At 52.6% G+C, this 21,363-nt stretch overlaps 1 protein-coding gene across 3 annotated transcripts in view; it reads right to left on the reverse strand.

The window, feature by feature from the left end:
• The window catches only part of CHCHD6 (coiled-coil-helix-coiled-coil-helix domain containing 6), a 108,746-nt gene that overhangs the window by 5,182 nt on the left and 82,201 nt on the right, over positions 1–21,363 (reverse strand). For all 3 annotated transcript variants that reach the window (XM_081526625.1, XM_081526622.1, XM_081526624.1), the window contains one exon: positions 4,298–4,368. In XM_081526625.1, coding sequence (XP_081382751.1) covers positions 4,298–4,368 — 71 coding nt within the window. The remainder of the gene's footprint in view (positions 1–4,297; positions 4,369–21,363) is intronic.

The following is a 21,363-nucleotide window of genomic DNA, read 5'->3' on the forward strand; positions in this document are numbered from 1 at the left end:
GGGCTCCCCGTCGGGGAAAGAAGCAAGGGGGGTCTGTACCTCACACTCCACACCTGAGAAGCCACAGGGGCGTCACCTGAAGCACAACGGAGTGGGGAATAAATCATAGCAGGTGTGTGTGCACACGTGTGTTCTCTGACCAACAATTCCCTCTAGAAGGATTGAAAGCTAAGTGCATGAAGTCAGATAAAGCTGTCTGTCATAGTTGTTATTATATCAGTAAAAGAAAAAAAAATTGGGAAGCTTCCCAGTCTCCTTCAGTAAGTAATAAACTACATAAATTCTGACGCTAGGACTTCCCTGGTGGTCCAGAGGTTAGAATCCACCTGCCCACACAGGGGACACAGGTTCTGTCCCTGGTCTGGGAAGCTCACACTCCAGGGGACATAAACTACATCCGTGAGCACAGCTACGGGCCTGTGTGCCTGGAGCCTGCGCTCTGTGACAGGGAAGCCCACACACCCCGAGAGGAGCGGCCCGCCCTCCACGCTGGAGGAGACGCATGCAGGGCGACCAGGACCCAGCACGGCCACAAGTACCAACAAAAATTCTGCAAGCTTCGAAGGAAAATTCCGACCTTATGGGACAGCAATACGGTATTTAAAGTGAACATATAAACCCACGTTTACAGACACAGAGACAGGTCCACAGGAACTAGGGGAGGGGCGTGACGTGTGGGTTTCCAGGAGCCCAGCGACGTCCGACAGCGTGTGACTGTCCACAGAGCAGGCAGAGACTGAGGGGACAAGGTCCAGGGAGGGTCTGCCTGCCCCGCCCCCCGCTGCCCCAGGAACACCGCCCCCCCCAGACTCACTACGCAGGGGGCTGAGAGTGACCCACTGTGCCCAGGCCAAGCGCACACACACACACACACACACACACACACACACCCCGCATGGGAGGGCCCAGGCCTTCAACGTGAAACCTACGTGAACTCCTGGGCTGAGCACTTCCTGCCACGTCAGCCCAAGCAATAGCTGGAGCCCACTGTCCCTGAGGACCCAGGCCTGTCCACCCCTCACCGAGCGCACTTTACCTCCCTACCAGCTCCATTCACCGTGTGAGAGATTCGCTATGCTGCAAATCACCCTTCCTAATTTTCCTTAATTCCTCAAGATGCGTTCTGCTGCCTTTGACAAAATAAACGCAGCTTCACTACTCATTTTTACCATATGAAAAGTGTCATAAATTTTATGTCCAGAATGAGCAGCAAGCTTTGTATTACAAAAGTCCTATTTTTCCTCTTACAGCTTCAACCAGACTTTTGGCCTTTGCTTAAACAGGCATTTGCACTAAGCTGCACACGGTCCTGAGCGGATGCACAGAATCCACAATAATAAACCTTGAGAGCAAAGGGTCTCCTGTCACCGGGCTTCCCCTGCTATGCTCTCCAGCCATGCACCAGATATGGCTGAGGCGTGTCTCACCAGAGGTGCTGTCCTCCCCTGGGACTCCAGCCTGGCCCCGAGGACCAGGCACCCGGGGACCCTGGGCCCCCAGGACTGGCCACCCCATGAGCCAGGGCCCCAAGGACTAGTTACTGTTTAGACCTGGGCCCGGAGGACTAGTCACTGTTTAGACCCGGGTCCCCAGGAATAGTCACCGTTTAGACCCGGGCCCCCAGAAATAGTCACTATTTAGACCCAGGCCCCCAGGACTAGTCACCTAAAGTTTACACCCAGGCCCCCAGGACTAGTCATTGTTTAGACCCAGGCCCCCAGGAATAGTCACCGTTTAGATCTGGGCCCCAGGGATTTGTCACCTGAAGTTTAGACCCAGGCCCCCAGGACTAGTCACTGTTTAGACCCAGGGCCCCAGGAATAGTCACCGTTTTAGATCTGGGCCTCCAGAACTAGTCACCATTTAGATCTGGGCGTCCAGGACTAGTCACCATTTAGACCCAGGCCCCCAGGACTAGTCATCATTTAGACCTGGGGCCCCAGGACTAGTCACTGTTTAGACCCAGGGCCCCAGGAATAGTCACTGTTTTAGATCTGGGCCTCCAGGACTAGTCACCGTTTAGATCTGGGCCCTAGGGATTAGTCACATAAGTTTAGACCTGGGCCCCCAGGACTAGTCACCATTTAGACCCGGGCCCCCAGGACTAGTCACTGTTTAGATCTGGACCCAAGGGATTAGTCACCTAAAGTTTAGACCCAGGCCCCCAGGACTAGTCACCATTTAGATCTGGGCCCCAGGACTAGTCACCATTTAGACCCGGACCCCCAGGACTAGTCACCGTTTAGATCTGGACCCCAGGATTAGTCACCATTTAGACCCGGGCCCCCAGGACTGGCACCGTTTAGACCTGGGCCCCAGGGATTAGTCACCTAAAGTTTAGACCCGGGCCCCCAGGACTGGCCACCGTTTAGACCTGGGCCCCAGGGATTAGTCACTGTAAGTCTGTTGGGGCGGATGGGGCTTGCGAAGCAGCAATTGCACCTGGTTCAAGATCGCCTAGCGGCCAGCACGGCACAGGCTGGTGGGCCTTAACGCAGACCCTGGAGAGTGGGAGGGGCACAGAGGACTCAGCATCACAGGCCCGGGGGCCCCACGGCTTTGTGTCAACACTGACATCCTGCGGGCAGAAACCAAGACCCAGGGGAAACCCGGCTTCTGCTCTGGCCAATGTCCCGCGTCGCCAAGACACGGCACAGCTGTGCAGGCACCAGGGACCCAGAGTCACGTGCAAGACGCACGCTCTTTCCAAAACGACTCCCAAACCCGAGTGGCTGTGTCTTTAAAACAAGGAACTGAATGTCATAAAACTGGTTTTTGCCATCTAGAACCAAAGTGACCCCGTTTTTTAGAAAGTCCGTATTTCTAACCAACATGGAGAAGTTTGCCCCTGTCTGAGGCACAGTCAGTTTCCCTGACCAAGAAGATAGTATCAGAGGAGAGAGGGTAGGCCCGGCGGAACGCAGCGGGGCTCTGATGGTGACACCTGACGGGCACGGGCCAGGCCCCAGGGCCAAGGACCCTGAGGAACTGCCACGAGCCAATGCAGTGACAGGGCGACTTGCCCAACGGACGGGGAGGGAAATAGTGTGTTACCTTCAGTGAACCCCCGGGGACTCTGACCACTGTCCCCAGGAGGCGCCCAGGAGGCGGTCCCCAGAAGAGCGCGGCAGCCACGACCAGCTCCGGGGGTGCAGGGGCTTGGAGGGGCCGTGCCCACGACACCGCCAGCAGCCTCTGGGAGGAGCTGGAGGTCAGCTTGCCAGAGCGTGACCCCAACAGTCAGTAGGGTACAGCTGGCAGGACTGCAGCGTCCGTCGAGGGGCCGCCCACGGCTCCTGTGGTCTCGGCCTGCCCCAGGCAGTGGCCCCGAATCTCCCCTCATTTGCGAATGCACGGGGGGTGGGGGTGACAGCAGAAGTGATGTTTGGGGACAGGTTCTGAGGAATCACTGCCAAGGGTGTACCCCCAACTTCCCAGAGGCTGGACAGCAGAGAAGCCCCAGAACCAGGGCCCTCGACTCCCTGGGGTCTGACCACACCAGGGACCCAGGTCCTGTGCTCCTGGGCGATAATACCTATGGCCTCCGGAGAGCACGCAAGAAGCCCCGGGGCGGCAGTGGCCAGCCTGGGCCCTGCACACCGTTTCTCTGGAGGTGGACCCTCGGGACAGAGGGCTCCCGGGTTCTAGCACTGCAGCCTTCCGCTGGGGCCTGCGGACTGCTGCCTAGACCTCTCACAGCCGTGCACAGAGAGCCACAATCACCACGCTTCCTGGAGCCCTCGTTCTAGCCTGAGGCACGCGGGCCTGGAGACGACATGGGCCCTGGGAGGTCAGCAGAGCCGCGCCCTTGTCACCGTGCGAGGCCCGCTGTCCGGTCCCACGGGGCCCTGCGGACCCTCCCAGGTCTGCACCCCAAGTAACAGCTGCGTCTGCCTCAGGCTGCGCCGTTTCCTGACGCTCCGCCCCCAGGCCCCCCCTTCAGGAGGACAGACACGACGCTGTGGCTCAGCCCTATGCTGCCCGAGCTCCCCCGACCAGTGTCCTGCAGAGGCGTGTGGCTCAGGGCCAGGCCACCCCAGAACCCCCAGGACCACGGGGCCAGTAGCACCCCTTCTTGACTCCCTGGGGGTCTGAGCCCACAGGACACGCAGGACTTGGGCCTGGAGTGGCTCTGCCCCGACCCCTGGCACGAGACAGACGCGGGGGCCTCGGAACAGGAAGGGACGCGTCCCGTCAGTGTTCCTCCAGAAGCCCGGGATGAGGTGCAGGGGCGGGTTTCCCCGAGGGGCAGTTTTTAGACATGGCTGAGCTCGCGGGGAGGAGGAGGGGCTCTTACTTGATGGTGCCCTCCACCTTCGTGGCTGCCTCGTGGAACTGCTGTGACGACAGCCTGTATGTCTCGAGGTTCTGCGGAGAGAGCACAGAGCCGCCCGGTCACCGTGGAGGCCTCCCTGCACCCCGCTTGCCGCCCCGCCAAGCCCACAGAGCCGGTCCCCTGACAGTACAGCAGGCGGGCCTGGCGCCGCAAGACTGGCCGCGGCCGCCACGACACACAGACCCTGGCCTGGGTGTCGCACCCCCACGAGCGGGGCCCTCCCCCACCTCTAAGAGAGCTTTATCGACACATAGTCACACATGCGACTCGTGACCTCACAGCACAGGCTGCTCTGGGGCTACACAGGCACCTAGAGACTGCGGGGGCCCCCAGCCCAGGACGTTCCCTGTCCCTCGGGGCGCCTGCTGAGCCTCCGTCTGGTGCAAGCCCGTCTTACAGGGCTCTGCTGCCCAGAGATCTGAAGCGACTTACCCAAAGCCACACCCCAGGTGCAGGTGCCCAACCCCAGCCCAGGACGCTGGCCTCACTGCAGGGCCCGCAGGCCCTGGGCACATGCTGCATGGGCCAGCGGGGCGGGGGCATCCCCAGTCAGTCTCCCCACTTCTCTGTGGTGGGCAAGCGGCCTCAGCCCACTGGGCCAGCAGCCCACACGCCACACTTCCAGGGGAGACCCACGCACGACTGCCCCCAACACCAGCTCCCGTGAGGCCACAAGAGGGCTCGACGTCTCCCAAGACGCCGCGGGAGAAGCCTGACCCAGGGCTGCCTTCAGACAGCAGCTAGGTGCCTGGCTGGCCTGCACAGGCCTGGGCCCACACTGCAGGAGAGCTGGTCACCCTGTGCTACGGATGGGCAGACACAGGCTCTGGCCTTCCAGCTCCCGCGGGCACGGGTCACACAGGCCCTGTGAGCAGCAGGTGAGGGGGTGAAGGCACCCACAGTCGTGGAGCCCCTGCGGCCTGTCAGCCTCCCAGCCCAGCACTGCGACTCCAGCTCCATGGCAGACACAGGCGCCCTGGACCCCTTGGACCAGAGGAGGCGACAGGAGGCCGGGACAGAGCTGGGCAGGGTGGGCGCCAGCCCCTCAGACCCCATCCTCAGGGGCTGGGGTGATGGGGGGGCACCAGGACCAGGCCCTCAGCCCTATGCTGGCCCCTCGGCCCGGGGAGCCGCCTCCTGGCGGGCACGTGGAAGGGGCTCCGAGGAGCAGCGGGGCTCAGGAGGGGCAGGAATCGGCTCTGGGCCGCACTGGGGGGCCAGCTGTTGGGCGCAGGCCCCCACCCCAGCGACGACATGAGCCCCGGCTCCCCCAGCACATCCCTCCCCTCTGACCGGGACACAGCTCAGGCCCCCCGATGAGCGGTGGGGCTGAACACTCAGCGCAACAGGAAGGAAAGGAACGGGGCTCCCCTCACCCCCTCAGGCTCCCCTGCGGGGACGTGCTGACGCCCGGCCTTCCCCAGGGAGTCGTGTGGCTGGATGGGCCCAGGGGCTCCGACCTGCGCCTCCACGCACGGCCTGGCCGCGGGGACCTGGGTCCGCAGCTGGGCAGGCTGTGGTCTTGGCCTGTGTCGGGTGAGGTCTGTCACAGGAAGAGCCCGCAGGCCGAGATGCACCGATAACCCCAGAGCCGTTGCCTCCAGGACCTCAGGACTCAGAGGCCCGCCTCTGCCTGCCCTTCGACCTGCCTGGAGCGAGCAGCGCCCTGCGTCCACCCAGCCTCCTGGGGCCACAGCAAGGTGTGTCTTCTGAGCCTGCAGCCAGTGAGAGCAAGACCCGCACAAGCTCCACGGACGGGCTTCGGGAAGGACGGGGAATCCACCCCCGCCCCACCGTGCCGGGGGTCCCCCCGCAGCCAGACCACCGGGACGGCAAGGCTTCATTTCTCCGTCTGGTGGCGCCATGACGACCCAGCCCTGCTGCCCCGGAACCCAGTGGCACTGCGTCTCCTGCACCTGGTGGTCGCCTGTCCCCTAAAGCAGACCCAAGGATTTCAGAGCCCCCTCCTCCGCCCGTGAACAGCCGGCCTCCCCTGTTCCCGCTGCTCAGAGTGAGTCTGAAACCAGAAGACCTCATCTCCATTAATTAAAGCTGCCATTAAAAATTAAATAACGTGAGTAAGAAGGTGTGAGCCTTATCTCCACGGGCTTTAAGAGTCACAGTGTTTCTTCAATTACTTCGTGAGCAGTTTCCATATTTCATCCTGTCTGATTTCTCCAAGGGCCTGGGTTCTCAGATCAAAAGAGAGGGCGGGGTGCCACTCCTGCATGAGGACCCCTGGCAGCTGGAGCCCCAGGGGGCCCGCGGCTCTGCTTCCCTGTGCCCTGAGGGTGGTCACAGGGGCCCTCCCTGTAATGTCGCGGGAACTGCCGCAGGGGCCATGGAGACGGTGTGTTTAAAACGCTCGGGGTGGGTGGGCCTGCACAGAGGAAACGATGAAAGTCTTACACACTGAACACCCCAACGCACGGCAGCCAAGGGAAGTCCCTGGAAGGGAGGCTGCGTTTCCCGGAAGAAAGCTCCCCACAGGAGGGAGTTCCAGCTGTGTCGCCCCATCCATGCCCAGAGCTGCTGGCACTGGCGGTGCCCAAACAACGGCCCCCAGGAGTGGCTGAGGGGGAAGCAGGGCAGATCCCCCAGGGCACGGGGACACGGGGCACACAGTCTGGGCTGAGAGCCGAGAGCCGGGCCGGAGGAGGGCCAGCGGAGGGCCAGGCCAGGATGAGGGGCTCGGACCCTCCCCCAGGAGACAGCATCTCACCGAACACTTCAGGAGAGAGGAAAGACAGCCACAGCCCTGCTCTGCAGCCGGAGAAGCGAACAACACATGGGGACACGGGCCAGGGGCTTCAGGTGGACCCCCAGGCTGGGACCAGCCAACTAACGGGCCCTCCAGGCCCAGAGCGGGGCTTTCCCTGGGGCCCCCTCCCGCCAGGCCCCCTCACAGCCTGGATCCTTCCACGTCCTCTTTCCTCACCCGCTGACAGGCTGCTGGCGGGGCCTGGCCGCACTGTGAACTGCTAATTGGAGTGTGGCGCTGGCTTTAGGTGAGAGCCCCCTGTGAACACCTGCTCTCAGGAACAGTCAGAGAGGAGGCGCCCTGCCGCTTCCTGCTGCAGCCTCCCGAGGCCCGGGCTCCCCTGGGCCGGGCTGAGCGTCCTCGCACGTCGAGGGGCTGCTGAGTGTGGCTGGGGCTGCTGCTCGCCCTCACAAGGGGGAGAAAACCAGCGTCCTGGGCAGCTCTGTGTGGACAGTCTCCCTGTAGATATCAGTGTAGACACATGGGCACACACACACACAGCACTAGGCCCACGTGGCACGGGGTCTATGCTCGCGCTCTGTGACAGGGCCCTTCAGGACGGGGGTCGGCCCAGGCTGGGAACGCAGGCGAGGGGCTGGGGCATGCGAGCTCTGCGATGGTGGAGGGAGGCTGGCCGCCAGGCGGGCAGCTCTGTCCTCACAAAAGCCTGGCAGCCAGCCAGGCCTCCACGCGGGTCAGCTGGTTCTCACACTTGCAGAAACATATTTGGCTAAATGAATAGCTAATTAGTTTGAAAACAAAATGCACAGCACAACAGAAAATTAAAAAGAATTTTTCAAAATGAAGAGACAAAATTTAACTCCACTTCTGTGACTTACTGGTGACCCAACCCCGAGCAAAGGGCCGCAGGCTCAAGGTCCCAGGACCGCTCCCTTAACACTCCAGCTTCTCCCTGCCATGGACAGCTGGAGGACCAGGAGCCACACGGGGAAGGGACTCAGGCCACAGGGGTACTGACCAGGCTCCCCATGCAGGGGTGCTTGGCATTGAGACAGGGCCCCGGGCCCAGAGGATGCTCCTGCGGCAGTGACTGCTGACACCTGCTTCCCAGAACATGGCCCCACGGCTGAAAGCGTCCCCGTGCGGTCAGCCGGGGTGTGGGGCCCACTGGAGACCAGGTCAGGGGCCTGCAGCAGCTGCGCTCTCAGCCTCTCTGACAGGCGGACTGGCCCAGGCACTGCTGGTCAGCGAGCTCCCGCAGACCTCAGTGCCCGGGACGCCTGGGAGCACAGGGGTACAGAACCAGGGCCCCCACGGGTAGAACAGCTGTTTTCTAAAGTCCCGGTGCCCTCGGTGGGGTCCTGCCCTCCGTGTTTCCCCATCCTTGTAGCCTCACACCTGCAGGCCTCAGCCCTGGAGCCACAGGGCCGTCTGAGTGCAGCCTGTGGGCTGGTGGGGGGTGGTCTGGGGTAGGCCCAGGCATCGGTGTTTAAAGAAGTTCCCGGGGGGGTCCCCCGGGCACCCAAAGTGAGCCTGAGGCTAAGCCTGCTTTGCTGCTGACAACGCTGTGCCATCAGCCGTGGCTGTTACTCCACAAAGAACTCCACCCTCTGAAAAACCTGGCTTTATTCCCAAACTGCAAACTACAGAGGAGCACTACGTTTCCCAGCGGCTTGATACCTGCAGTTTGAGAACTTTTAAAAGAAAATCAAAGGAAGAAAGAGGGCGGACTGTCTCAAGGGCCCTGTCGCCTCCGAGGTGACTGGGAACACATCCACGCCCATAGTCAGCTGTGCAGAGACAGGCCTACTCCTGCTCCTCCTAAACGGGTGAGCCTTCTGCATGCTGTCACCTCCTCTGACGCCAACTTCTGATATCAGGACAACTTCAAAATGCTGCCAGACAGCAGGCTTTGTGGGGATAACACAGCTCAATGTGCTGCTGCTGTTGTTCAGTTGCCCAGGCATGTTCGACTCTTTGCGACCCCATGGACTACAGCACGCCAGGCTCCGCTATCCTTCACCATCTCCTGGTTTGAGTTTGAGCTTGAGCTTGTTCAAACTCATGTCCATCGAGTCAGTGATGCCATCCAACCATCTCACCCTCTGTCACCCCCTTCTCCTCCTGCCTTCAATCTTTCCCAGCATCAGGGTCTTTTTAAATGAATCAGCTCTTCCCATCAGGTGGCCAGAGTATTGGAGTTTCAGCTTCAATATCAGTCCCTCCAATGAACACTCAGGACTGATTTCCTTTAGGATGGACTGGTTGGATCCTTCAGTCCAAGGGACTCTCAGGAGTCTTCTCCAACACCACAGTTCAAAAGCATCAATTCTTCAGCGCTCAGCTTTCTTTTGCCTGGAAAATCCCATGGACGGAGGAGCCTGGTAGGCTGCAGTCCATGGGGTCGCTAAGAGTCAGACACGACTGAGCGACTTCACTTTCACTTTTCCCTTCATGCATTGGAGAAGGAAATGGCAGCCCACTCCAGTATTCTTGCCTGGAGAATCCCAGGGACGGGGGAGCCTGGTGGGCTGCCGTCTATGGGGTCGCACAGAGTTGGACACGACTGAAGCGACTTAGCAGCAGCAGCTTTCTTTATAGTCCAACTCTCACATCCATACATGAGTACTGGAAAAACCATAGCTTGGACTAGACAGACCTTTGTTGGCAAAGTAATGTCTCTGCTTTTTAATATGCTGTCTATGTTGGTCATAGTTTTTCTTCCAAGGAGCAAGCGTCTTTTAATTTCATGGCTGCAGTCACCATCTGCAGTGATTTTGGAGCCCAAGGAAATTAAGTCTCTTAATTTTTCCCCATTGTTTCCCCATCTATTTGCCATGAAATGATGGGACTGGAGGCAATGATCTTAGTTTTCTGAATGTTCAGCCTTCTTAATGGTCCAACTCTCACAACCATACACAACTACTGGAAAAACCATAGTTTTGACTATACAGACCTTTGTTGACTCAATGTATATGAAGTGTAGATTATTACCTAAGTTAAAGAGAATTCCCTCCATTACTGCGAAAAAATGACTAACTCAATTAAAGCACCATAAAGGCTCTCGCTAAGTGTTTACGAATGCTTGTAGGAGACTCTGGAAAAGGGTTTCCTTCTTTCCGCTCTGACTTTATCCACACGAGGAAACCAGGCTGTGATGAGCGCCTGCTGTATGCCAGCCCTGAGTGCTGTCACACAGCTCACCGTGCTGGTTCTGCAGGCAGAGTCCACTGAGGCTGGGAGCTGGATGCACCAGGCAGTCTGCCCGGAGCCTCCTCCGTGGAAGAACTCGACACACAGAGCACCAGATGCAAGCGAGGCTTTAGCTCCTTCTACACAAAGGACACCTCAACCAGCTGAGACAGGAGCTCCACAGCATGGGCACAGAACATGCATGAGAACCCCATGCATGTTTGCTCTCGGGGTCTGCAAACACCAACAGGAGACGTCACAGCACCCCGGAAAGCCAGCGGGTTCTCGTGGAAGCCTAAAGTCTGGGTGCATAGGACCTTTTAAAAGGTCCTATGTTCATATCCACAAATAAAGCCCAACAGACGCGGAGACAGTGAACCAGCAGGAGCTCTTAAGTGGGACAGGCTTGGGGTCCATGTTGCTGGGCTGTGCTTGGAGGCCTGGCAGCCGGCACATGGGTCCACAACAGGCTCTGAGCAACTTGAAAGACCAAGAAGAGAGCGAATAAGTACATAAGACGCAAGATACACCCCCAAAAGACCACTTCCAGCCCAAGCAGCACGTGACAGCCGCCCACACAGGCTGGGGGCCGTCTGCTTGAGGAGGGGGAGAGGATAGCAGGGCTTGGGGGCCCGCCTGTCCACCTGCTCACCTGCTCTCTCCTCCTGAAGCCACTTGAGTTGCTTTAGTCACCATGGCACTTCAGCCCCCAAACACTTCAGCCAGGTGCCCCGAGAGCGGAGGAACTCTGATTTTTTAGACAAACACTGGACAGCTACCGCAGCGGGGACCGTTCATGCCCACAGGAGACTCCCGACCACTGGAAGCAGAGAGGAGCTGTTCCTCATGAGCCCCCGACTCAGAGCCCGTGAGCCTGGCAGACAGCCGCTGGACGCCTCAGTTTAGGGGAGAACCTCGGCCACGTGAGCTGAGGAGGGGTGCTGGAAGACTCCCTCCCAACACGCAAGTCACGGCTTTTGCCTGAATTAATTCTCACCACAACAGCGGTGAACGGGTGACAGTCCATCATTCCCTCCACGTCGATCAGTTGTTCTTTTGTAAAGACAGTTTTCCTGTCCTTTCCTCCTGTTTCTGGAGGGTTTTGTATCAGTTTGGGCTTAGATTTTCTTTTCAAGATCCACCATGTTATAACCGTTGTCTGTCATCACCCACTGTGTCGTGCGCACAAGGCGTCTGCTCCGGCTCGGGGGACCGCTCTCAGGCCAGCTCCCGTGTCCCGTGTGGACGCGCGTGGCCTCGCTGTGCTCTGAACACCCCTCAGCATTTCACAAGGAAAGCTGTCTGCCGCCCCAACAGGTACGCAGTGCCGTCTAACTGCAGGTCTAATCTGCATCTCTAACAGCTAATGGTTGGGAAACTCTTCTCATGTGCTCATCTGCCATCTATATATCCCCACGGTGGATTTTTCTAATTGGATTGTGGGCTTTTATATATTTAATTTTGGGGAGTGCTGTCAGAGTATCTTCAATATTCTAGATCACAGCCCACACAGGGCTGTTTGGGGTGTGCTTTGCAAATGTTTTCCCCCATCTGTAGCTCCTCTTTTCATCCTCCTCACGGGGTCTTCCATAGAACCAAAGTTTTTATTTTGATGAGGTCTGCTTATGGATCTTGCTTTTGCTGGCTTTAATCTCAGGATCCAGATGTTGCTGGCACACAGCGGTCTGTAATGCAGTGGATGCTTGTGTGTGGATCTTGTGTCTGGTGACCTTGCTAATGCCTTCATTCATTTCAGGATTTTCTTTTCTTCTGTTGGGCTCCTCTGGTCATCCATGAAGATGGTCGGGTCACATGAAAGCAGGGACTGTCTTGTTCCTTCCCTTCTGACCTACAGCCTTCGTTTTCTCCTCCTTGTCTCACTCAGGCTGGTGCCTGCCTGGTGATGGCCACCCCGCTCCCACGTGGGGGACGGACATTTAGAGTCTCACCTTTGTCTCTGCTGTCAGCTAAGGGTTTGGGGACTTGTCTGTCTCTTGTCTCATGCTAACCAGTTAAGGTGGTTCTCTTCCACTCCTGATTTTTTTTTAATTAGTTTATTTATCTATTTTTTAACTTTACAATATTGTATTTGTTTTGCCATACACTGACATGAATCCACCATGGGTGTACATGTGTTCCCCTTCCAGAACCCCCCTCCCACCTCCCTCCCTATCCCATCCCTCTGGGTCATCCCGGTGCACCAGCCCCGAGCACCCTGTATCGTGCGCCGAACCTGGACTGGCGATTCGTTTCACATATGATAATATACATGCTTCAATGCCATTCTCCCATATCATCCCGCCCTCGCCCTCTCCCATAGAGTCCATAATACTGTTGTATTTATCTGTGTCTCTTTTGATGTCTCGCATACAGGGTTATCTTTACTGATTGACTAAATACCATATATATGTGTTAGTATACTGTTTGGTGTTTTTCTTTCTGGCTTACTTCACTCTGTATAATAGGCTCCAGTTTCATCCACCGCATTAGAACTGATTCAAATGTATTCTTTTTAATGGCTGAGTAATATTCCATTGTGTATATGTACCACAGCTTCCTTATCCATTGGTCTGCTGATGGACATCTAGGCTGCTTCCATGTCCTGGCTATTATAAACAGTGCTGCAATGAACATTGGGGTACACGTGTCTCTTTCAATTCTGGTTTCCTCAGTGTGTATGCCCAGCAGTGGGATTGCTGGGTCATATGGCAGTTCTATTTCCAGTTTTTTGAGGAATCTCCACACTGTTCTCCATAGTGGCTGTACTAGTTTGCATTCCCACCAACCGTGTTAGAGGGTTCCCTTTTCTCCACACCCTCTCCAGCATTTATTTCTTGTAATCTTTTGGATAGCAGCCATTCTGATGGGTGTGAAATGGTACCTCATTGTGGTTTTGATTTGCATTTCTCTGATAATGAGTGATGTTGAGCATCTTTTCATGTGTTTGTTAGCCATCTGTATGTCTTCTTTGGAGAAATGTCTGTTTAGTTCTTTGGCCCACTTTTTGATTGGGTCGTTTATTTTTCTGGAATTGAGCTGCAGGAGTTGCTTGTATATTTTTGAGATTAATTGCTTGTCCGTTGCTTAGTTTGCTATTATTTTCTCCCATTCTGAAGGCTGTCTTTTCACCTTGCTTATAGTTTCCTTTGTTGTGCAAAAGCTTTTAAGTTTAATTAGGTACCATTTGTTTATTTTTGCTTTTATTTCCAATATTCTGGGAGGTCGGTCACAGAGGATCCTGCTGTGGTTTATGTCGGCGAGTGTTTTGCCTATGCTTTCCTCTAGGAGTTTTATAGTTTCTGGTCTTACATTTAGATCTTTAATCCATTTTGAGTTTATTTTTGTGTATGGTGTTAGAGAGTGTTCTAGTTTCATTTTTACAAGTGGTTGACCAGTTTTGCCAGCACCACTTGTTAAAGAGATTGTCTTTTCTCCATTGTATATTCTTGTCTCCTTTGTCAAAGGTAAGTGTCCATAGGTACGTGGATTTATCTCTGGGCTTTCTATTTTGTTCCATTGATCTATATTTCTGTCCTTGTGCCAGTACCATACTGTCTTGATGACTGTGGCTTTGTAGTAGAGCCTGAACTCAGGCAGGTTGATTCCTCCAGTTCCATTCTTCTTTCTCAAGATTTCTTTGGCTATTCGAGGTTTTTTGTATTTCCATACAAATTGTGAAATTATTTGTTCTAGTTCTCTGAAGAATACCATTGGTAGCTTGATAGGGATTGCATTGAATCTATAGATTGCTTTGGGTCAGTTCAGTTCAGTTCAGTCACTCAGTTGTGTCCGACTCTTTGCGACCCCATGAATTGCAGCACGCCAGGCCTCTCTGTCCATCACCAACTCCCGGAGTCTACCCAAACCCATGTCCATCGAGTTGGTGATGCCATCCAACCATCTCATCTTCTGTCGTTCCCTTCTCCTCCTGCCCCCAATCCCATCCAGCATCAGGGTCTTTTCCAATGAGTCAACTCTTCGCATAAGGTGGCCAAAGTATTGGAGTTTCAGCTTCAACATCAGTCCTTCCAATGAACACCCAGGATTGATCTCTTTTAGGATGGATTGATTGGATCTCCTTGCAGTCCAAGGGACTCTCAAGAGTCTTCTCCAAAACCACAGTTCAAAAGAATCAATTCTGCGGCGCTCAGCTTTCTTCACCATCCAACTCTCACATCCATACATGACCACTGGAAAAACCATAGCCTTGACTAGACAGACTTTTGTTGGCAAAGTAATGTCTCTGCTTTTAAATATGCTATCTAGGTTGGCCATAACCTTCCTTCCAAGGAGTAAGCGTCTTTTAATTTCATGGCTGCAATCACCATCAGCGGTGATTTTGGAGCCCCCAAAAATAAAGTCTGACACTGTTTCCCCATCTATTTCCCATGAAGTGATGGGACCAGATGCCATGATCTTAGTTTTCTGAACGTTGAGCTTTAAGCCAACTTTTTCACTCTCCTCTTTCACTTTCATCAAGAGGCTCTTTAGTTCTTCTTCACTTTCTGCCATGCTTTGGGTAGTATGCTCATGTTCACTATATTGATTCTTCCAATCCATGAACACGGTATATTTCTCCATCTATTTGTGTCCTCTTTGATTTCTTTCACCAGTGTTTTAAGTTTTCTATATATAGGTCTTTTGTTTCTTTAGGTGGATATATTCCTAAGTATTTTATTCTTTTCGTTGTGATGGTGAATGGAATTGTTTCTTCAATTTCTCTGTTTTCTCGTTGTTAGTGTATAGGAATGCAAGGGATTTCTGTGTGTTAATTTCATATCCTGCAACTTTACTATATTCATTGATTAGCTCTAGTAATTTTCTGGTGGAGTCTTTAGGGTTTTCTATGTAGAGGATCATGTCATCTGCAAACAGTGAGAGTTTTACTTCTTCTTTTCCAATCTGGATCCCTTTTATTTCTTTTTCTGCTCTGATTTCTGTGGCCAAAACTTCCAAAACTATGTTGAATAGTAGTGGTGAGAGTGGGCACCCTTGTCTTGTTCCTGACTTTAGGGGAAATGCTTTCATTTTTTCACCATTTAGGATAATGTTTGCTGTGGGTTTGTCATATATAGCTTTTATTATGTTGAGGTATGTTCCTTCTATTTCTGCTTTGTGGAGGGTTTTTATCATAAATGGATGTTGAATTTTGTCAAAGACTTTCTCTGCATCTATTGAAATAATCATATGGTTTTAATTTTTCAATTTGTTTATGTGGTGTATTACATTGATTGATTTGCAGATATTGAAGAATCCTTGCATCCCTGGGATAAAGCCAACTTGGTCATGATGTATGATCTTTTTAATATGTTGTTGGATTCTGTTTGCTAGGATTTTGTTAAGGATTTTTGCATCTATGTTCATCAGTGATATTGGCCTGTAGTTTTCTTTTTTTGCGGCATCTTTGTCAGGTTTTGGTATTAGGGTGATGGTGGCCTCATAGAATGAGTTTGGAAGTTTACCTTCCTCTGCAATTTTCTGGAAGAGTTTGAGTAGGATAGGTGTTAGCTCTTCTCTAAATTTTTGGTAGAATTCAGCTGTGAAGCCATCTGGTCCTGGGCTTTTGTTTGCTGGAAGATTTCTGATTACAGTTTCAATTTCCGTGCATGTGATGGGTCTGTTGAGATTTTCTATTTCTTCCTGGTTCAGTTTTGGGAAGTCATACTTTTCTAAGAATTTATCCATTTCTTCCAATTTGTCCATTTTATTTGCATATAGTTGCTGACAGTAGTCTCTTATGATCCTTTGTATTCCTGTGTTGTCTGTTGTGATCTCTCCATTTTCATTTCTAACTTTGTTGATTTGATTCTCCCTTTGTTTCTTGATGAGTCTGGCTACTGGCTTGTCAATTTTATTTATCTTCTCAAAGAACCAGCTTTTGGCTTTGTTGATTTTTGCTATGGTCTGTTTTTATTTTTTATTTTTTGCATTTATTTCTGCCCTTAAAGAATTTTTAAGATTTCTTTCCTTCTACTAACCCTGGGGTTCTTCATTTCTTCCTTCTCTAGTTGCTTTAGGTGTAGAGTTAGGTTATTTATTTGGCTTTTTTCTTGTTTCTTGAGGTGAACCTGTATTGCTATGAATCTTCCCCTTAGCACTGCTTTTACAGTGTCCCATAGGTTTTGGGTTGTTGTGTTTTCATTTTTGTTTGTTTCTATGAATACTTTGATTTCTTTTTTGATTTCTTCCATGATTTGTTGGTTATACAGCAGTGTGTTGTTCAGCCTCCATGTGTTGGAGTTTTTAATTGTTTTTCTCCTGTAATTGACATCTAATCTTACTGCATTGTGGTCAGAAAAGATGCTTGGAATGATTTCAATTTTTTTGAATTTACCAAGACTAGATTTATGGCCCAGGATGTGATCTATTCTGGAGAAGCACTCCTGATTTTCTAAGGGTTTTTTTAAATCATGAATAGAGCTGATTTTTGTCAAATACTTCTCTGGATCAATTAATATGATCCTATGATTTTTCTCTTAGATTGTTAGATACGACAGAGCTCACTGATTTTCAGACACTGACCCAGTGCACACCCAGAATAAACCCCACTTTGTATACTGTGATGTACACATACATGGTGTATAATTTTTTTCATACATTGATGAATTTGGTTAGTAAACTTTGGTTGAGGACTTTTGTGTCTAATTTCATGAGAGACATTGCTCTGTAGTTTTCCCTTGTCTTTGGTTTGGTAACACTGCTTGTCTGACAAATATGGCCTCATGAAATGAATTGGGAAGTTTCCCCTGAGCATCTGCTTTCTAGAAGAGATTGTGTAAAATTGGTCTTAATTCTTCTTTGTAGAGATCTCCAGAGAAACCATCTGGCCTGGAGAGTTCTTCTCCTGGAGTCTTATAGTCATGAAGTCCATTTCTTCAGAGGTTACAGGACTATTCTGTGTATCACCCTCATCTGGGCTGAGTTTTAGCAGTTTATGGTTTCAGAGAATTGGCCCATTTCTTCTCCCATCACAGACTCTACAAGCCTGAGGTGGGGCTTCTCCACCCGCTTCACGTGGCCGCGGTGTCTGTGGGGACACAGCCCGCTCTCCGAGAACTGCCCCATTTCTTCTCCATCACAGACTCTACAAGCATGAGGCAGGGCTTCTCCACCCACTTCGCGTGGCTGTGGCATCCATGGGGACTCAGCACGCTTTCTGAGAACTGGTCCATTTCTTCTCCATCACAGACTCTACAAGCGTGAGGCGGGGCTTCTCCATTCCCTTCACGTGGCCATGGCGTCCATGGGGACTCAGCCCGCTTCACTGCTGCGGGGGCGCATGTCTTCTCCACACCTTCTCATTCCTGCTGGAGGCTATCAATTTTATCAGTTTTTCTTCCCAAGAACCAGTGTTCTGTTCCATTAATTCTCTCGGGTGTTTTCATCTCATGATTATATTTTTTGTTATCTTTTATTATTTCCTTTCTTCTACTCGCTTGGGGTTTATTTTGCTGTTCTTTTCCTAATTTCTTGAGATTTTGAAACTTTTCTAATTGAGGGATTTCCCATTCAACCCTGCTTTAAGTTGTAGCCCATATATTTTGATATGCTGGTTTCAAGTCTTTCAAATTTGTTATGGTTAGTATAATGGCCCATGATACAGACTATCTTGGTCTCACAGGTGCTTGAAAATATATGAATTTTGCTGTTGTTGGATTATATGTCATTTGGACCCTTTATACCCTCGCTGGTTTTCTATCTGTTGCCGTGAAGAGGGTGGTAAGGACTCAGACCCTGATTTGAGATTGCTTCTGCACCACTCGTTTCCGCTCCACGATGTAAAGCCTCTCTTTGGTGCAGACTCACCGAGGATCGCAGTGCCCTCCTGGTGGACTAATCCTTTCATCACGCAAGTCCTCCCTTGTGCCTAGTGAGTCTCTTTGCTCTGAAGCACTGTATCTGATATCCCCTGGTTTTCTGGATCGATGTTTACAAGATATATTTTCTCTCACCCTTTTCCTTTGCATCTGGCACTGTGTTCGAGTTTCTTATAGACAGTGCAGCTCTGTGAGCGCATGTGTGTGTGAGAGAGAGAGATCGTCTCTCAACCTCCAGTGTTCACTGGGTTATTTAGACCATTTACCTTTAGGATGATTACTGACAGCCAGAGCTTAAGTACAGCGTTTCATTACATATTTTCTGTTTGTTCTCTCTGTTCCTCCGTTGTTTCTCTCTTCTTTCTTCCTGTGGGTTAAACATCTGACTTACTAATAGTGTGTCTGAGTGACTGCTTCATCTAACTTTCTCAGCTGCTGCGCTGTGTAATATCACAACACACACGTAACATACAACCTGCTGCTACTGACGCTCAACCACCCAGAGTAATGTCTGCAAGCCTTACCTCACTTATATTCCTTCGTCTTCTCCACTGTCTACAGTCTGCTTGGATGTATGCAGACTGTATATATATATATATGTGTGTGTATATATATATATATGTATGTATTTATATGTGTATATATATATATATGCATTTCTGTATATGCATTTGTCTCACATCATAACTTGTTACCTTTTTTAACAATCAAATATATTTTAAAAATTACTGTGACAAAAGATAACCTTGTATTTATCTGCACTTTTAATTTGTTTTCTGTTATTTCTTTTTTGTTCATATTCCCAAATTGTTTCTTTCATCCTTTTCTTTGTTTCAAGAACTTACTTTGCCACTCTTTACAGGTACACTGGGCGGCCACACCTTCTCCCAGCTCTCTGTGACCTGAGAACGTCATTTCCTCCTCATTGCTGAAGGATACGTTTGGTGGGTGTAGAATTCACAGTTCAGAGTTTTCTTTCAGGACTTGGTAACAGACCGCTTCCTTCCGGCCTCAGTGATGTTAGACGGGGTTCCATCACCCATCACATCAGTGTCAGGAACACCAATCTTCCCTGACTGCTTTCAAGTCCTGTCTCTAGTTTTCTGCTCTAGTTTTCAGAGATCTCACGATTGTGAGGGGAGATGTAGCTTCCCTTGGGTTTCCTTTGGAATCTGCTCGGCATCTGGAAACAGAGCCTTGACTGCACGTCTGCACCCGCCTGGTTCCTCTGAGACCCCGGGGCAGCCACTTGCTGGGGGTCCTCCGGCCAGTGCAGCCCCCCCAGTGTTTCCAGGTGGGAAGGTGTCTCTGGCCTACAGGCACCAGGGCCACTGCTGGCCAGCGGCTCACGGACGGTCTGGGTGGGAGCAGGAGCAGGACCTTCTCTCTGGTCCACAAGGCGAAGCACTCCTCCCGGGTCAGTGCCCCCAGCTGCCCCACAGGCCTGCTGGGGCAGGACCCCCGGGCTCTCACAGGAAGAAATGCATGTCTGGCCCCCAGGGATGAAGAACACTTCTTGGGGCCACGTGTCGGGGGCTACCCCCCAAACTCCAGTGTTGCTGGGGGCTCCCTCTTAACCTGGGGGAGCAGAAGCCCGCCTGGGCGGCCGTCTGCCACAGCTTGGGCCTGAGACGCTGGCCCTGGGAGGGCAGGTGAGCACACGGGCCACCCCACTGCTGCTCCTCCTCCTCTCAGTCCTCGGGGCCCCTCACCGTATCCAGGGCTCCCGGCTGCCCCTGGGGGGGAGCAGGGAAGAAGAACCTGGCCATCCCCCCCGGCTGCTCCCTCTCTGCAGGCTGCTATCTACCTGACAGACAGCTGGGTTCATTTAGTTCTGCTTCTATTAATTTTTAATCCCATCTCTGTTGATTTAATTTTTTGAATATGCAAAATAGCAACATGGTTCAAATGTCCAACTACTTATAAAAAATATACTCAGAGACATCCCTCACCCTCCCTGTCTTCTGAGCCCAATCCCACTCCTTGCTTGTAGGTAAAAATCTTGTTAGTTTCTGGTTTATCCTTCTTGAGTTTCTTTTTGAAAACTGAGGAGTTTTGAACACCACTGTCGTTTTTCTCACTTCAACAGAGGCATGATTTTGGCCTCAGAATCTCAGCCAGCAGTTAATCGTTCACAGCCCAGCAACTTAAAATCTTTGTAATCTGCATGTTTCCCTTTCAAAACCCCTTCAGACGCCTCTCAAATTCCATTTAAACCCACTCTCTGCTTTCTGCTCAACTCCTCCATCTGTTGACTCACTTGCCTGCTCTCCCCCTTTAAATTCTACTGATGCAGGTTTTTTCTGACTTTCCTCATAGTTCTCATTCTTCCTTCCACAGTTAACACGTCTGAGAGTCATCCAGAAGAAACAGGGCGTTGCCTCGGCTGGAGTCTGCTGTGAGATCTCTGTGAAGCGGTGTGTCTCCCAGGAGGACGGTCACAGGGCAGGGGAGGAGCACGCTGGACAGCGCTACCCACGTGCTCACAGTCACGTGCTCACCGTGGTGGTGGGGCGGTGGCGTGCTCAGGGCACCACTGATAGACGGAAGACCTCCAAAGTGCTTGTCCAGGGTCAGAGGAGCCCTGCCGCCTCGCACTGTGCACGGCCCAACAGCTGGGCTCACTGCCCCCACCAGACCGCGCTTCCCACCAGCTCTGCCCTGAGCACTGGCTGTGTGCCCATCGCTGAGCTCCCCAGGCCCCTCCCAAGCACCTCCCCAAGGCCTGCAACACGGCTTCCGGGTCCAGGGCTGGTGGAAACCTGATGGAAGGGGTGTCTCTAGGGGTCACTGGCAGCACCTTCTATCAGCTTCTCCACCAGCCAACACGTGTCCCCGCGCATCCACAGGGATGCAGCACTGTCCCAGGCAATGCCACAAGCTGGGAACCAACGTCCAGGTGCCACCACGTCGTCTGTTTACCTTATGGATGCCTGGCGTTCTCATCGGAGGCCAACATTTGCTGGGTGTGACCCTCTGAACAGGAGGCGGGATGTCCTGGGTTCCTCCTGGGAGAACAACAGGAAGCCAGGCCCACAGAGTCCATGGGGACAGTCCTCCCAGAGGTGGGGACAGGCCGGAATACTGTACATCCCAAAGCACCTCACATAAGATGTGAACTGCTTTCTTGAGACTCTCACTCGGGTGAATAAGCCAGCCTTCCTCTGCTTGAGCTGAGAAGCCAGGACCCTGTGACTCTGAGACCTCTGAGACCCCTGCAGACACTAGGGTTTACTCAGAACGGCTCCGGGTAAGATGCTCCCAGGAGCCCTGGTGTCCCTACAGACGACAACAGC

The sequence above is a fragment of the Giraffa tippelskirchi genome, chromosome 9, assembly GCF_054371585.1.
Source record: "Giraffa tippelskirchi isolate mGirTip1 chromosome 9, T2T-mGirTip1v1.2.pri, whole genome shotgun sequence".
In the NCBI taxonomy this organism is placed as follows: Eukaryota; Metazoa; Chordata; class Mammalia; order Artiodactyla; family Giraffidae; genus Giraffa; species Giraffa tippelskirchi.